Source organism: Phalacrocorax carbo, chromosome 3, assembly GCF_963921805.1.
Source record: "Phalacrocorax carbo chromosome 3, bPhaCar2.1, whole genome shotgun sequence".
NCBI lineage: Eukaryota > Metazoa > Chordata > Aves > Suliformes > Phalacrocoracidae > Phalacrocorax > Phalacrocorax carbo.
This window is the reverse complement of record NC_087515.1, coordinates 89,810,519-89,828,974: the sequence shown is the minus strand read 5'-3', so window position 1 is coordinate 89,828,974 and position 18,456 is coordinate 89,810,519. Positions and strand designations below refer to the sequence as shown.

Here is an 18,456-nt window from a genome sequence, read left to right as displayed (position 1 = left end):
TGGAAGTTTAGAATAAAAAGTGTGTACGTTTCATGACCTTCAAACATTTCCTCTGGTGCTCTCACACTTGAAGAGCGGAGCAAGACAGTACCTGAATTCTCACCAATACCGCTACTAGATCTTAAATAAAATGCAAATAACTTAAATGAATCCAACATTTTCAGAGAAGCCAGAAAAACCTGTATGCACTCTAGTATACCTACTAAAATACTCAGAAGTTCTAATTCTGTAGGAGTGTACATGTCTTTCAGAAGTAATACAACATATGTGCATGCATTTACACTTACATCTGATTTTTAGCCGCTTGTCTCTGAGCTTTCCGTTCTTTCCTTTTTTGATCTGGTGGCTTAGCAAAAACAATTTCAATGTTTTCTCCCTCTAAATCTTTGCCATTCATTTCTTCCATTGCCTGAAGGAATTAACCAGACTTTAAATATACTTCTAAGCATATCTGAAGTTATTAATTTTATTCTATCTTTTAGAGCATGCATTTTAAAATTTGTTATCCAGAATTAAAATAACAATATAAAGCTAAATTTTTTTTAAATAATCAGACAGCATAGTATCATGGGTTCCAGAATTATGCATTTCCTCTTAACTTGGCTCTCAAAACCAGGACTGCATGTATCAGTTTAGAAATCTTCCACTCAAAACTGTAAATGGGCTTCAATATTTGCAAGCTGTTTCAGTTAATGAAGTGACAGAACTGTCCTCTGGAAGTACAGATTTTGCAATAAGGGAATGAATTTCTAATATCAGCACACATGCAAACACTACTAAAACTAGAGATCAGTGTATGTTTTATTCCTTAATTTTACTTGTAATAAATGTAACTTTCTTTTTAAACCAGAAGCAAAAAATTGGAATGTAATAGTCACATTCTGACCACAAAGAACCAGAACAAGCCACCACCACAAAACACCCCCACCCCCAGACATACAATTCCCATGGGTCACTGTAACTGCTACAAGTTAAAGTCAAGGAGTGGGATTCTAAATTCTACCAGTTTTAGGGACTCTACATAGCTAAGCCTTGATGAGATACATATCCTGTGGAAAGACTCTTTCCATCATCTTCCCAAGCATCTGCTTTAAGGCATCTGGATGAGTAAGAAAAACTGAATCCCTTTGTATCCTGCATCCTCCCACAGAACATAAAAAACAGATTGCTATAGGCAGGAGAGAAACTACACTTGCCCTTCCTAACAACAGATGATAGGAAGGGAAAAAAAAAAAACAAACACCAAGACCAGGCTAGCAAAATCCTGGAATGACAGTTACTCAGCTGTCCAGCACCTCTCAGCAAAAAGAAGAGGTGGTATTCCACACCATGAAAAGCAAGCCATTCTGTTCCTGGAAAATAAAAGCATTACCTAAGTTTTTATCATCTGCCCTAGAGCAACTGCTTTAGATTCTATCAATAATTTGGTGAGAAGAGTAATTCAACTTCTGGCACTTCCGTTTCAAATGATAACACGTGACTATCTTAGATACTCGTCAGCAGAATTACTTAGGATAGGTGCATCTAAGATCCACTTTTCAAGCTAGCAACTGCATCTTCCTAGGAGACACCCAGAGAGGACAGAGTTATCAGTGACAATGTGTTACCATTTCTGCAGACAGAGCTTTTTCTCAAGTTAAAAGAAGCATACAGCTTCTAAATGTTGCCTGAAGTCACTACTTACACACACAGTTACAGTCCTCCACACTTACCTTTACAGCACCATCCCGTTCATCAAAATGAATGAAAGCATAGTCTTTTAGCTTCTTCACTCGCTCTAGCTTTCCAAAATGACTGAAGGCCTTTTCTAGTATCTCCTCTGTTACAGTATTGGCAAGATTGCGTACAAACAAAACTTTTACCTGGGGGGGGGGAACCAAAAAACTTAGAAGTATGACCTAATTTGAAAATACAAGGTGAATTTTTGCAAGTCATTACTATTGGCAGCACTGAAAACATAATTACATTTTAGGTACAGCATGTTATATACATATACATAAATACATATATTTAGATACTCATACAGCATAAGCTAGCTCCCAAATCCCCTAATAGAAATATGACATGTTTTCAAGCATGATTACGTAAGTATTAGTATTGTGAAAATCAATCCAATTTGTGTTAATGTTTAAAAGAATCCTAGCAGAAGTAATTTTCAACTCAGAACACTTTGACTTGAAAGAAGGGAACCAGGATTGGTTACGCACAAAATAATTAACTCAAACATTTCATTGTTTAGACAGGTTTTTGCTCAGGTATTTGTAGAACAGTCATCACTATAATATCTAGGTCAGAGGTGACAGGCCTGCCACTCTCAAGCTGCTTAAACTTGTGGCTCCCATGCTAGAGCTACACCAAATACCTAGCATCAGGACTGTGCTTGCCTGAGGAGCACTTGGTGACCTGAATCCACAGCTAGAAGAGAGAACGCAGACAGGAGGAGATACTAAGGCTGACACTACCAAGTCACCCTTGGACTTTCTCACAAGTCAAACTGTGTCCTTCCCTTGAGGAACTGCCACCTCCAAGTAACTCTGAAAGTCTATTCCCTCCCCCAGCTCTCTAAAGCACACAATATGGCCCATAAGCTACACAAAGACTGCTATGCAACTTACAACATCAGAGTGGCTGGTTATCTTTCAGCTATTGACATATGTCCTGTCAACTGCCTGACAGTGGCTAAATCATCAATATAAAGTTTCATCACCAACAGCTGCTTACGATAAAAGAAAATACAGGGCAGTTTGACAAAGGCTTAAACTAGACTCTTATTTAATATAGCAGACGATGTACACTGGACACCAGGAATCCCATATGTTAGAGACCCATCAGTATTCAAAGACTTGTTCTGGTGTCCACACTGACACTGCACTAAAACACCATACATCAGCACGTTTTCATGATATCATCCATGAGTTCTCACAATTTATGAGCTTCTGACTTGTTGGGGAAAGTCCCTTCCATATGCTGCCACTATGCCCTGACAGCCTAGTCACCTCCTACTGCCAAAGGATGCTCACAGTCTTACCTTCCTACAATGCAGTGGTGCATCAGCTGCAAAGACCTGCAACTTTTGTTGACACCCCCTCTGCTGCTAGCGGTTTCAACCTAGCTGATGACAAAGAGTGAACACTGTACATGGCACCACTGACTTCCCACTCCTAACCCTGAAGGTCAAGACAAACAACACAGGGTGTGTAAAGGAACCAAAGAAAGCATGCTTCAGTTTTTGAAGCAGAGCTATAATCTCTACTCCCATCACACACTCTGACTCAATAAACACCTTTTTTTAAGAATTACTATGTAATTAAGTTACAAACACGACAGACTTCCATAAATCTTTGTCTCACTCACTAGCCGAATGAGGATGGGATGCAGAGTTTGGAAGAAGGGATGCTACAGATCATAAATCTGACTCAAGGTATCAACTCTCGTCTTTTGCGTAGTTACTCTTGCTGATTCTCAGGAGATGATAAACATCATAGCCAGATCCATGAGGAAGGCTGCTTCCTGCCCTCTATTAAGCTTCTCCTACATGCCTTGACAGTAAGAGCAACCACTATTTTTTGTAACCCATATGTAATAAACATTTTACTAAAAATGTCCTGTTACCTTAACCTTATTTCATGAAAATGAATCACAGGAAGTTTTGTGATGTAATCAATGGTTTTAAAAACTTTCAAACAAGTGTTCCTTATTCTTGTACTCTACAAAAGGAGGAAAACTAAATCTCAAGAAACCCTAAGTAACTTTCACTAATAAATCCACAATGACTGACAGTGTCAGACATGATAAAAAACCTCAAAAATAATAACTTTTTTGTTACAAGATGTGCTAACACAACACTTTTTAAAGAAGTAAAAAGCAACTAATTTAAATGCTTTCCAGTGTAGACAAATCCATTAAACTCTAACTGCTGAAATTTTTTAAACACCTTTGGTCATGTTACAGGCTAAAAGCATAGCTGAACCAAAAATGTCAAAGGTAGGAGGCAGGTCAAAGCCTAGGTTGAGAGAAGATGAATCCATCTTTACTTCATTTAAGCTATCTAAAGAGGGAAGGAAAAAAAAAGAAAAAACAAAGGAAGTCCTCTTCATTAAGGCTCACAGATTATAACACCAGGGATCCATAAATACACACCTAACAAGCAATATACCCAGCAGCAGTATTTTGTCATAGACAGAACCCACTTTTAAAACTGCTTAGGATTAGACTACCCCCAAAACTTCTGGGATCTGTTCCTTTTCCTCCTCTTACCTACAGCACAAGCACTTCAGACCTCATTACCACATTACCCAAGGGTTACTAGCACTGTCTCCTGTCCCATAATCCACCAGGCAGCCAGAAGCATAAGACTTTATTCATCTGCTTAACCTGCCACTCCAGAATATCCTCTGTAGACTCAGCCATGCTACAGAAATCTAATAAAACATTAACAGATTTATCTGCACTACAGATAAAAGAGGCATCAAAATAATACTTAGGAGAAATTAAGCAATCAATACAGCTACTGGACGTTGGAAAAAAACCTTCACTTTGTACCAGAAAGCAATTACTTAACCAATTATACTCTGATCTGTCAGTAAAAGCACTGATCTCCTGCAGCACATACATCTAGCTTCAGAATCTAGCTTTCTACCTCATCACGCTCAAGGTACTTCATATTTAAGGTAATGGCCCATTTAGATTTTAAGTATGCATCCATACAGTACTCCCCACAGCATTTAAGCAAGAGTCTGGAGGGGAAAGGAAAAAAGGCTCGAGTTAACATTTCAGAAATTTAAATTAGTACGTGTCCATATATTGATGAGACAACATGCTGCTTCTGTGAGGTATTTAGGACAGTGCTGTTCACATTCTGGCTACAAAAGTGAATGTGTCTTCTCCATAGTTTGCACTTATGCACTTGCTTTTCTAGCCATCGTGACAAGAAATCCGCCAATCGGATTACTCTGACAAAAGCAACCTACTTCTACTCACAGTGTTTCCTCCAGGGCCTTCTACCACAGGAATGTGTAAGTTTACAAGGATCAATAGCTCTCCCTTTGCTCCCAGACTGACAGTACACAGAAGCAGTGACAGCCAACCTGAAGCTCACACCTGGGAGATTACTGACTGCAGCAGCAGCTCAGCTGTTCTTTCTCTTAGCAGAGAAACAACAAACAGAAAGTAAACCTAACACCTCCAGAAGTGCCAGATGTGGTCAGAGTTTCTCCAAATGTACAGTAAGTGGGCAAAAAAGACTGGAGTACAGACCTTCCTTGTTGCAAGAACAGAGTAAGGGACACAGCCAGCGAGGAAGGTCAGATAACAATGTTTGTCTCAACTTCTGCCTTTAGACACAAGCTAGATGTTCTCTACTTCAGTATTCTCATTCACATAGTCTTACTTTTCCATACACTTCAACCCAAGCTCCATGACCTCTCTTTGGCGTATGGCACTAGAAATGTACAAGTTGATTTTCTGCACATTTTCCATATTTATGTTTCTTCCCTTTTCATGTCCCATTTAAAATACAAAGGAATAAAAGGTATTAACACACTTTAAAAAACTGTATATTAATGGGGCAAACCACTATCAAGCTTTAATTTCTTTAGCCTTTCACTCCCCACATCTGTAAACTTACTTAGGAAAGATACCTGATTATGTCCCCTATCACTTCCCCCTCACGTATTCAGTCATGTCAGCAGAAGTTCCTGCTCATTTATTTTAAGTTTGCTGGATTAGGTCCGTTCTCTTTTGAGCCAAGAAGCTGAACAGATAGGTAAGCTGCCATATTTAGGAAGTGCCACCTTCAACAAATTTTACCTGCAACTCTTCCCCGCTGCTGACAGTCTGTGATGCTGGGCAAGAATACTAAGATTTTGCAGACAGGCTAGTCCAAAAGCTTCTGTAATACCTGCATTACAAAAGCAGCTTTTTCCCCTAAAATGAGCACCCCCAACCCTTTTTCCTTATGGCTCACGAAAGAGGAGATCCCAGCCAAGCTATCTTACTAGGTCCACCAAAGTAGGACTCCAGCAAGTGGCGTGTCTCAGATGAGAGTAAAACCACAGCAAAAAGCAAGCAAAAAGAAAGAGGTAAGGATATGGGCTAGCTAGGAGTTTCCATTGAGCAACTCAGCTACACAGCATAACTGAAAAAAAGGACAGGGTTGGGCATTGTTTGTTTTTGGTAATTTGTAATTGGTTTCTGGCAAAATACACCACACATATATAAAACAACTGCTACAGTGTAGTTAAGTGTTAACAGTCCAGACTTCAGTTTTACTGAAATATTTGAAATCCAAAATGCTACCAGTCTTAGTTTTTTAAGAAATTAACCCCCCCAAAATTAAAAATAAAAATAGAGTTCCAAATACAAAGCAATTGCCTAACTTCTCAGAATTAACTGCTAAAGGCAACTCTGAAAATACATTTGTGCGTCTTGCTGACATGTTCAAATTCTGACAAAGCTCCAGGGTTAAAAAGAATTAAGGCTTGTTCTGTGACCGCATCTAGAATTCTGTCCCTCCAAATATCAAGCCACAAAACCATTTTAACTTTTGGAGTCACCCAAATGAGCGAGCCCAGATGAGAAATTAAGTACTTCACCCTATGTGCCATTTTGGCAAGAATTATGTTCAACATTCAGCCTTGGGAGCACAAAGTAACATCAGTCAATAGAGTTTTAAAATTCACATAAATTCTAGAGGGTATTAATGTTTTTATCATCTCACCTACAACATCTCTGTCAAGAAGGCTGAAAGATGCTATTTAAACTTCGGCTAACATCAGGAAGTACTTACTTTGGAACAGGGCACTTTAAACCTATGATGGTTTGCTTACAGCTTTATTACCTTTGCCATGACTTCAGGATCTGGGTCTTCTATAGGGTCAGCCCATTCAACTGTAACAACATTTCCCCAGACTTTCACTTTGCCGCTCATTAACCTACGTCTGGCCTGAGCGGCAGTTTTGTGATCTTCATATTCAAGGAAACAGAAACCCCGATTCTTTTTCTTGTCATCAGGCTGATGATACAATATGACATCTGTAAGACCCTCTGAAATTAAGCAAAATATTTATTTGTTATGGCTTCGATCCATGAATTTGTATTATAAAGCAGGGATTATCTCTCTGGTAAGTATGCATCTAACAAGTGGCTCCAAAAAGGCATGAACACACTAGACTTTTGAGACCATGTACATACTAAAATTTCTCTACCTTCAAGACCAGCATTTTCAAAGAGACTCTATCGCAACTCAGGTTCCATTTTTATTAAGTGAAGAAATCTTAGTAGCTGTGGAAGAGTACCTTTCCTCTAACTGAGAAGAGGTAAGGGCCACCAGAAGTTGTACTTTGAGTTCTCCTCTCAAACCCTTAAGCCACTTATCAGCATGTGTTTTTCCCATGGATGTCTAAACAACAAGAGATCAAACTTGCATGATTTTAAGACATCTAAAAAGTTTCAGTGTTGCTCCAAGGAAGTCACCAAATGTTACTTTTGCCAGTTCGTATGTCATTATCAAAAACAGATCCTTATCAAATCACTAAGAATTCTGAAGCACAGAACTAGTTACACCCTCCAACCTGCTTCAGTTTTGCCTTGCAAAGTTTTAAAACATCCATTAGCATTGAAATAATTAAACCATCTATTTCTATTAATGGCTTTTTTAAACATCACACACTTATTCTCTAGGTAAAACTTGGAACCACGCATCTAGTCTAACCACAAATACTTCAGCCCTCAACACAATTAAAAAAAAAACACCAAAAAAACCCCAACAAACCAACAATTAAGTGTCAAATGCTGAGAAGACAAATGCTGAGTGGTCTTCGTTTGGATTAATCATCACAACCATATGCCAAGAGTCCATCACTCATCATGTCTGACACCTCTCCAGCTCTGCAAAACAATTACTGACTTACCTGTTACTTTGCTAAACTCTTCAACAATTTGCTCCTTGGTTTTACTCTTAGGAATAGAGCCAACAAAAAGCCTATTATTGGCAACAGAGATGCATACACCAATGTGTTTTCCAGAACGAATTTCATGGTTGTTGTACTGAAAGAAAATAATTGGACAATCATCCGTTACAGGTGATTTTCACTCCCCTCCAACTGCAGCATACCAAATATCTCACTTTTACAAACATAACATTTAGTAATATATTAAATTCTTTGGCGCTTAACACACTCTTATGATGCATATTCAACTGAAGCATAGCCATGTTCTCTAAGATATCTTCACAATTTCAGCCAACAATTATTCTTCCCTTCTTGTTTAAGCGTCTTTTTTAATACATGTTTCTTTAGAGACTTTTTCATGTAGAACCATGAAAGGTAAATCTTATGTCCAAGTCATCAAGGTCAAGGCTTCTCCCTTCACAACAGTGCAGGAAAAAAGAAATGCAAGTTCCTCTATAGATTGTACCTATGAATTCTTGAATTGTGTATACAAGATAGGAGTTACAATTTAAGTCAAATTCGCTTCTGAAGTTCCAAAGTTAACAAAAGAAAGAGAGCTGTTATCAGGTCTTCTCTATAAAATGTGCAAGAGCAATTGGCAAATATTTTCCAAAGCACATAGATTACACATGTAAAGATAGTAAACAGCAAGAACAACCTTCTACTGACTTGAAATCCTAAGACTTCTGTTCAAATGCTTCTCCCATAACAGATTGTTTAGAAGACACCCTGAACAAGTCAGCAGTTTCAAGGAAAAAAAAAAAAAGAAGTATTACTGTAGACATCTGTTGACAAAAAATGCCTTTCACTGAGATGCAGACACAGACATGCATCATCCAAATAAGCAGCAGGGAGGTCAACTGGTGGTACATCAACCCCTTTCCAACTGGAAGCCCTGCAACAGACAGTTTTTTAGCTAGGAAAATGTATTTTGTGGTCAACATCTTATTGACAAGTAGCAGGATAGCTTTTTAGAATTTAATCTAGCGAGTTATTTTGTGTTGGGTGGTAAACATTTCTGCAAAAGCAAGTTCTCCCACATCCCTTCTTGCTTTGTACACTAAAACCAGGATGAAGATGAGTTTTTATTTATATTTATCTCATGCAAACAAAACCTATATCTCTGAAAATTTTCGAAGCTAGAAAACTGCACCTAAGCAAGCTAAAAGGAGAACTGTACATGTGATAAGATCTGGAGTGGCATCTTCCCAACTAATTCTGTCTCAAAACATAGTAGCATACAGTAGAAGACTTCTATCTCCGTATCTGTTGCCCATGTGGCAGAAAAACAGTTGGTTTTAAAGAAGCAAACAGCTGCACAGGAAGACTGCATATTACGATAGCCACTAAGAGACAGGCTTATACACATTAATGAAGAGACAGATTACAGTAGCTCAAAAACTACTGTAAAGAAACACCTTTTAAAAAACACTGACAGTTTATTAGTCTGGAAACAAGACACAAACTGATTCTTCATTAACTGAAGTGTACATTACGAAGCTTTTTTTTTTTTTTTCCCTACTGAGAGGGTGGTCAAACAACATAACAGGCTTCCTAGAGAGGTGGTTAATGCCCCATGCTTGTCAGTGTTTAAAAGAGGCATCTGCACAATGCCCTTAATAATAATGCTTTAACTTTCGATCAGCTCTGAAGTGGTCCGGCAGTTGGACTAGATGATCGCTGTAGGTCCCTTCCAACTGAAGTAATCTATTCTACATGGAAAACAGAAGATAATAACCAACTGTTCCCTGTTAAAGTCTATGACCACAGTTTGGCTAGACATTTAATCCGAAAAGAGCCTCTCATACAACTCGTGGCAACAAAATAACAACTTTAAAAAATTAAAAAATTCTACCACATTGCAATTCCATACTGACAGTAGTATCTAGTAGCTTTTTCATACTTTGTAGTATGAAGACATTAGCTTCTACTTTTTATTGTATGTTTTCCTTAAAAGAAATAAAACAGTCTTGAATTAGGTGCTCTTGAATATAAAGGTGGTGGGTTTTAGGTAAACAGTTTGCGTATCATCTGTAAACTTAGATTAGACATGAACAGGCCCAAACCATGGTCTGGGTAAAGTGCCAAAACAGTCAGGCTACCAAATTAGCTATGTCAGCACACTGCTTCCCCCTCCTGTCACCACTGAATCAATGTCTGAAGTTACTAACAGATATTACTACCCTCGAGACACTCTAATAAGATTTTTTTGTTGTTGTTGCTAAGTTCTGTAAGAACCTACTCACAAACAGGTCAAAGTATGCATATGGTCTGTCTTGCCATTTTATCCACTTAAACTCTCACCAGCAATTTTAGTTTATTTCCAGCAGCAAATGGGAAGTTGTACTGCTATGCATAGCTGGCAAACTGCTTAAGGGGCATTATTTGCCTAACTCACCTGTACTTGCACTTTGATCAAGTTTTCACTTGCTCTAGTCAAAAATACACCATATGCTACTATAAGTTTTCAGTATGTTCTCCTACAAGCTTCACCTCACAAGTATTTATCCTATACATGTCTACAGTAACCTTAATCACTCAGAAATCTTTTGAAAAAAATGAAATCTAACAACTTCATATGGAATAGGCAGAACACCACAATAGGAGTTATAATTCTTAACCAGTATAAAACAGAAGGTAAACACAAACATGTTAATGGGAAAAATAATGCCTGGGATTAACAAAAAACCCAAAATTGTACTACTCGTAGTCGGTGCTTGCGTGAACATTTGAGATGCCATTTCAACTTAAGCAGTGAGGGTTAACCACACTGAATTAAGCACTGCACATAAAATTAACTACTCTTCATATCTGTAAGACTTCTCAGGATCAGGCCATAGCATCACTCCCTTTTTGTCTCAAGCACAGCCCCAAGGGTATTTCAAACACAATTTAAGGAATTCTCCCTTTAAGCGGCTTAAAAATACATATGCATAAACAAAATCAAGGCTTCAGTCTTTTAAATTGCAAGGTTTCTTCTGGTTAATGAACAGGGTAACTCAACATTAAGTTTACCCAAAAATTTTAGTTACGTTTATATTAAGTTGTTATAAAGACTGTGAATGACACACCAGCCACACAAATATGAATTGTATGCAAAATATGTTACACCAACTGCAGGAGCCTGAAGACAGGTCAGTTTATTCTCTGCTGCAGTTTGGGTATTGACAAAACCTCATAGCTGTCTCTTATTACTCAGAAGCCTACAGGCAATGCAGAGATCTTTATTCTTCTTTCTGCTATATTTCCAAGTCCCAAGGAAGGGGGGAAGCAGCCTCTGGGAATAAGATGGGAAATAACAAAAGAGCCCCTATCCCAGGGAGTCCAGAAAGCTGGGAAGTAGGTTGTACACACATCAGAAGATTATAGGTAGTATCAAAAAGAACACCTCCTGTTAAAATACTAGGATATTAAAATGGCTAGGACCAAGGGTTCAGCATTTCTGAGAGGTCTGTCAGCAGCCTCTCCCATGCACGTGTAACTAATAACAAATGATAGACCCATGATTTTCAGCTAAGCTCTACAGCCATATTTTGCTAGTACCCTGCAAATCACTCCTAAGCAACGTGGGAAACTTATAATAAACCAAACTAGCCAGCCAAGTATGGTTGGAACCATTCAAAAGCTGACAAATGCCACAGGATCCAATTTAAAACTAACCCTGACCTCAAAGAAGTTAGCATGAAGGCTGAAAAACTCCCCAATCAACCACACCACTTCAACTATTACAGTCAGTGGCTATTTAACCGAAAAACAGAACACAATGCTTCCCCCACCCCAGCATATCAAAGATTGGATATAAAGAGACACCAAGTACCTCCTTCCCTTGTATCATTTAGTGGAAGACTGAGGTTAGGATCCGATGTTACTTTTATGGAAAATTTTAGAGCATGCTGCCTTTAAGCAGAATCCAGCTAAGTGAAGAAAAATGCCTTTTCACTCGTTTACTAGGTGCCTCTGAGAACATATTTGATTTGATTCACTGGTTTGCTAAGCCATGTGCGTAACTCTTAAGAGTTCACACACAATATAAATAGCCAGGTTGACAATGAAAGTACAAAGAGGTACATGCAGTTGTCCTCAGTATTTTTGGACTGCGCACAGGAACGCCAACCATTCTTATTTAAAAAGCTAAACAGCATATACCAGACACTTTTGTGCTTCCACTTTTGTAGACAGTTCTGTATTTTTTCAAAACACATTCCCACCTTCAGCTTGATTTGTCTCCAACGACTCAGGTTATTAATATGTCAATAGGGTATCAGAGTGGTTTAAGATGCACCTTAACTCAAAACAGAGAATTTAACCCTACTATACTAATACAGTATCAGTACACCTCAGGACGAGTACTGTTAGCAGTCTTGAGGGTCATACCGCACACTGATCTTGGCCATATCAATGCAGTAGTAACTAGCTCAAAAAATTCCAATTCAACTTAACTAGAAAAACAAAAAGGCAGCATGAGGGTCAGGGCTGTGTTTTGTTTCCCCCTCTTTTTTTTAGTGATGGATACTTCACGCATAAAACCTAGAAAGCTAAAGAGTGGCCTATTTCTTATATCTAACTATTTCACACTTCTGTGTAAAACAGAGGAATTGTTTATTAACCTGGCAGGAATTACAACTTTTCCCAGCCAGTTGCAGCAAACAGGACAGACCTTAACACTCAAGAGTGATTATTTCCCATCCAAAGTATCTAATGAAATTCTGGTACTTTAGAAGCATTTTTCCAGCACGGGTCCCCCTGCTGGTGCACAAGCAAATCAGAAGTCACAGCCAACCAGACCAAAGCTTCCCTTGTACCAAAGCAAGGCAAACACCACCTCTCTCCAAAACTCATCCAGACACAGACAGCTCAAAAGTCACCACTGCTAAGGCAACTTTTGTTAATAATAAAGGTTCATCTAATTGGACAAAGCAGCAGTGCCCTCAGTTTTTTCCCCTGCCCTGTCCCTAATACAGCCAGTAAAAATGTACACACATTGTGGAAATATTTAAAAACATCTAGTAAGCTTTTATGAAATGATCTAACAATGACGGTTTCATCTTAAGCATTAGGATCAGGACAACTGCTTATAAGCCAGAGAGCATTCTTAAAAGAACAAAAACTCCAAGAAAACTTACCAGTTTAACAGCTTCCTGAGCTGCCTCTTTAGTACAAAAAGTGACAAAAGCATATCCTCTATTTAGACCAGTGAGTGGATCCATCATTAAGCGAAGATCCCATATAGGACCAGCTTTCTCAAATAATGGAACAAGTTCGTCTTCAAACAAGTCTCTTGGAATCTTGCCCACAAATATCTACAACACACATACAGAGCGTTGTTTATAAAAAAAATACTTGCAAAGAATACATCTACCTAAACATCTCCTCCTCCTCACCTCTGTACCGACAGACGGTTGTGGTCCTGAATATACAGACTCTGGAGGCGGTCCACCATACTTCCTCTGTCCAGTAGTCACATCAAGAGTGTAGCCGGTTCTCTCCAAGAGTGCCTTTAAGTAAGAAACTTAAGATTTTAAAACCATATATCAAATTGAACTAGTTTAGATGCACTTCATTCAAACAGACATACTTAAAATTCCTCTTAGACTGTACTGCTTTGAAACTCCCACAGTCGAGCAAGCATACTGCTAGTACTTCAACAAGAAACTTGCAGAACAATTATTAGAACTACCCGGTAAAGAGACACTGCTAGAAAATTAGAGGTTCACATGGAGTTTTCCCAATTCCTTAATTTTCATTTAAAAAAAAAAAAGCCAAGTAATAGAACAGTGAGCTTCCCTTTAATTAGAAAGATCTTAGTCTGAGCCACTTCTTGTTTTGGCACGTCCAATCCTGCAAACATTTATGCACAGGAGTTCCCTTCACTTAATGAGATTACTCATAAGTGTGAAGTTAAAGAACACACGTTTAAGTGCTTACACCCCTGGAACACTGTACTAACTGCTTCAGGTATCCCACCACTGGAGTGGTAGTACTACTTCTTTTCTCCTATCCTCCCCCTTCAAAGTCCTTGCAGGCACATACAGCACGACTGATCCTCACTAGAATCACTGCACACAGTTACAGATTATTACCAATTTAAAATGTTAGCTGAAATTCAGTATGTAAATATATAATGAGAAACTCCTCTGAAATTAGACTATCTTAATAATTTTGTACAAAGACAAATCAACTCTACACAAAAAGAAAGAACATATTAAACACACCTAATTATATTCAAGAGTTAGTAATTTCACAACTGGAAAATTCCAAAGTTCTTTTAAATGCTACAGGCATCAGCAGTAAAAGCTATGCTACTTTAAGTTAGTTAACTAAGCCTTCATGTTGTTGTTTTACGTGGAAGTGACAAAAACGGTATCAGTTTTTTTGATTTTATAATTAATGTAATCCTAGCCTCAAAGTCAGGAGAAAAAAGATTTTCTAGTTTCACAAGCTACATAAGTTATTTGTAATCTATTAACACATTAATTTTGCAGTTTACACATGAGAAGTTAAAGATGAAAGGTTCTCTCTCCTTTTAAGACATCAACTAAGCATGCCTAGATGGTTTTCCTTTCCTTAAACATTGGCAAAGTTGCTCATCACAGAATTTTAAAATAAATCATAGTATGCCTAAATCTTGAGACAGGAGTCTCCTGCTAGCAGAAGACCTGGTCCAAGAAATAGCATGTCCATTACTAGGACAAGTTGGGGTACAGTTTATGAGAACAGTGATTATGTCTAAGAAGTGGACTAAATCCTAAATCCATAACAATCTGTCTTTTCAGACACACGTGGTATCTCCTCCCTAATGTGGAATTGCTTTAAACCTGAACTGAAGGAAAAACAGTAGCTGAAGTTATGCATTCTGAACTCAAAGATTTATGCTGACAAGTTTCTGAAAACTTTTAGCTGTGAAATAGAACTGTCTCAACTAGACACAGAGCAAACTGTGAAATCTTTTTTGCTTTTATATATATTCAGTTCCAGTAAATAACAGTATATTGTTTCCTCTTGAAGAGGATAAAACATAAGGTAAAAATGCAAGTGACAGCTTTCAAATAATGACAAATAATCTAAAATAGCCTTTCTAAGAAAAGCACAACTCCAAAAGAATCCAGGTATCTGTCACAACAGCTTTGAAAAACCACAGACAGCATAACTTTTATCCTTTAGGCACATACCTTAATTTTTGCCTCATCTGGTCCTTTGCTAGAATCTGCCACCTTGGTCCCTTGCTTTTCCCTCTGCCTGTATGTCTTCATGACTCCACATAAAAAGGCACTTTTGTTCTGAAAACATGACAAGCCAAAATCTAATTTTACCTTGCGCTAATACAGTGTTCATTTTATATATCACATATGGATCACTGGAGAGACTTAAGCAAACTTATTTCCAGTCAACTAGCAGTTTATCCCTCAACAATTATATTCTAAATTGCTTAACATTACCTGAACATGTGAGAGATCGCTGTCTTTAAACTGCTGAAGCACTGCCAGTGCACCTTCTTCATTGAATTCCTTTAAAGCTTCAATGGCTCTTTCATCTAGATCACTATGTGCAACTAGCCCTAGAGAAAAGAAAAAAATTACTAATTATATTTGGGCAGCAATCCTTGTTTAACCACTTTTAACACACCTAACACATTTCAGTGATCCCTAAATCAATCACTGATTAACATAAGTTACTATGCCTAAGAAATCACTTGGTCCTCCTAAAGGTAAATATTTAAGTGTATTTAACCTTTTTTCCCATCAAAAAGTGTCAAAAAAAAAAAAGTTAAGAATCAGAGTACTGCAGTTATGTATTCGTTTGACTTCTGTGAAACTCAAATGTTACACGGGCCAGGTTTATTTTCAATATCCTGAAGCACATTTCAGAAGGGTCTATCAAAACCTGACTTCGCTTGCCTACCAATAGTACCTTGGTTCATTTTGATAAGACTATAAGCCAAATAAACTGCAGCACTAAAAGTGACAACCACAATCCAAAAATCAAGCTTAAAAAAATGCTAGCTATTACCATGGCTGAGAGAACCAATACAATAACCTTTGCATCCATGAGCCCAAATACTATGTCACAAAGTATCGTTTACATCATAAGATGAATACCAAGGCTTCAGTTAATTACCTACGACTACTGTAGAAAATGCACAAAGACCACACCACCTGTATTCCTCCTAAAAATCATCTCTTGCCTATTCCAGCCGTTGCTATGGTCACCTGCATGCTTCTTCCCACCCCTCAGCCCAAGTGGCTCTGCCCAAGACTTTTCTCTGAAAAATACTATGACAAACTAAAGCACTGAATGGAACACATCCACAGATTTTGGTAAGACTGCAGTTCCCATACTTTTGGAAACCACAAAAAGTTGCTATTTTAGCCCAAAGACAGCAGAATCCAATAAAATATTGTAAGTGTGGTTTTGCAAGTTTTACATCTTACCTGCAACGTAAATTTCGTCTAGTTTTTCAGCAACTTTCTGTGGTAAACCAGCATCAAGCAATGTCTGGAAATGCTCAGAATGGGTAACTGCAGCAGAAGTATCCATGGGCTCTTCAGTACCATTCCCATTAACATGTTCAGTAGCCATGTTTCCAGATATCTGTTCAAATGCAATAAGCATCACAATTAAGCTAAAAATATCTTCAAGTAGAACAATTCAAGTGACAATACATGCAACAGACTGCCCTATTCTTGGGAAAAAAAAAAAAAAGAAAAAAATCATAGACCGCTTCCTTGATACTTTTTTAATTTGGAAGACGCAGAAAATTCCTCAAAAGAAGCACTAACACAAAGGAAAGCCCTAACACCACTGCCTAGCGGGGGTGGGGTAGCTTTCACTGCAGGTTTTACACAACCCAGCCAGACACTCTGACTCACCTCCCTCTCTCCGTCTCTCTAACACACTCCCTGAGAGGCTCTGAACAAGTTAGAAATGGAGCAAGAAGCCAATGGCGGGGGTGGGAGGAAGAGCAAACCTGCCACATGCAGCCGCCGCTACCGCCGCGATACCGTCACTGACACCCGCTGCTGCCTCCACCTCCCGTCGGAAACTCGCTGCCCCGCGAAGCGAGCCGCCTCTCCGGGCCCGGGGCGCGGCCGGGATCCCTTCCCGCCTCCGCTCCCGTGTCGGCCGGGCAAAGCGAGAGGAACAAAGCGCTCTTCCCAGTCCGCACCCACCCACGGTGGCGGCGGCGGCGGCCGCCATGAGCCCGATGGAAACACGTGCTCTGCGCGTTCAGATGTCCTACAACTTCCTCCAGTGACCGACTTCCCCCCCTCCCCGCCACACTCCCGCGGGAGGAGCGGCTCCCCCCCACCCCAAGCCCCGGCCATTCCCCACCTCTCACCCTATTCCCCCTGGAGAGCGGTTGCAACACCCCGGGCCCGATTTCACCACTCGGCCGGCTGCTCCCGGCGCCTCCCGGCCCCGCCGCCGCCACCCCCCGGCCACACTTCTCCCCGAAACAATGCAGGGGCCCGCCGCCAGCCTCGCCTCGCCTCCCCTCCCGGCCGGGAAACGCCGCTGCCCCACCGCCCATCGCCTCGCGACCTGACCGGGACACGCGAGACCCCGGCCAACCCCACCCCACCCCCACCCCGCACACGCCGGGCATCGAGGTCGCAGCTCGCCCCGCTGGGGAGCAGCTCCCCCGGCCCAGCCCGGCCCCTCACGGGCAATGAATGGAGCAACGGAGCCAGCAGGACAATGAGGCGAGAGCCACGCGCCCCAGGCGGGGACGGCCCGGGTGCCCCCCCGGTCCCCGCCACCGCCACCGCCGCCTCAGCGCCGGGCCTGGTGCGCGGGCACCGGCCCAGCCCGGCCGCCCCCCGCCCGACAGCAGCGGCCACGAAGGCAGCCAGCTCCTCCGCCCATCACGCAGCGCCTGGCAGCCGGGCCCCGGCCCGACAGCGCTGCAGGGCCCCAGCGTGCGCCTCCCGCCCGCCGCCTCCCCTCCGCCGCCCGGCCCGGCCCGCTCCCACCCCGCTCGGCGGGCGGCTGCCACCGACTCAGACCCGCGGCCAGCCCGAACCCCACCAGCCCGCCCGCCGGCGCCCCACCGACTGACCTGTCACTGCGGGGGTGAAACGCCGTGCACGAAGGGGGCTCGGGGCGCGGCTAGCGGCTCGGCGTGCTGAGGAGCTGCCCCCCCTTCTCCGCTCCCTCGGTTGTGTCCGGACAGTCTGCTGGAGCTGGCGTAAAATGGCGGCCGCTCGAGCGCTCACGCCGCTGCTGGCACCAACCCCAGCCCCTTCCACTCGGCTCGGGGAGGGAGGGGGGGGGAGGGCGGGCGGGTTGGGGGGGGGAGAGGAGGAGGCGCCGCGCGCGCTGGCGCAGCCCCAAACCCGGGGTCTCCCAGGCAGCTCCGCAAGGGTTATCGCCTCGCCCCGCCCGCCGGGCTGCCCGCGCGCGCGCGCGCCCGCCCCGCCCTCGTGCGCGCGGTCTCCCGCCCCCCCCCGCCCCACGCGCCTTGCGTTCCATGCGCGCGCCGCACGACTTTCGCTCGGGTGAAGCGTTA

General features: G+C 41.4%; 1 protein-coding gene across 7 annotated transcripts in view; it reads right to left on the bottom strand.

Annotated features, from left to right (window-relative positions):
* Window positions 1-18,210, bottom strand: part of SYNCRIP (synaptotagmin binding cytoplasmic RNA interacting protein) — a 26,290-nt gene extending 8,080 nt beyond the window's left edge. For 3 of the 7 annotated variants that reach the window (XM_064447681.1, XM_064447682.1, XM_064447679.1), the window contains exons 1-10: window positions 18,007-18,144; window positions 16,379-16,538; window positions 15,386-15,504; window positions 15,119-15,226; window positions 13,331-13,444; window positions 13,073-13,249; window positions 7,911-8,046; window positions 6,839-7,044; window positions 1,713-1,862; window positions 288-409 (exon numbers count right to left, since the gene is read on the bottom strand). In XM_064447681.1, the coding sequence (XP_064303751.1) occupies window positions 288-409; window positions 1,713-1,862; window positions 6,839-7,044; window positions 7,911-8,046; window positions 13,073-13,249; window positions 13,331-13,444; window positions 15,119-15,226; window positions 15,386-15,504; window positions 16,379-16,526 (1,280 nt within the window). In that variant the 5' untranslated portion in view covers window positions 16,527-16,538; window positions 18,007-18,144. Of the gene's footprint in view, window positions 1-287; window positions 410-1,712; window positions 1,863-6,838; window positions 7,045-7,910; window positions 8,047-13,072; window positions 13,250-13,330; window positions 13,445-15,118; window positions 15,227-15,385; window positions 15,505-16,378; window positions 16,539-18,006 lie in introns of all 7 variants that reach the window. The other 4 variants (XM_064447677.1, XM_064447678.1, XM_064447676.1 and 1 more) reach the window with 2 other exon arrangements.
* Between the last annotated feature and the right edge of the window lie 246 nt (window positions 18,211-18,456).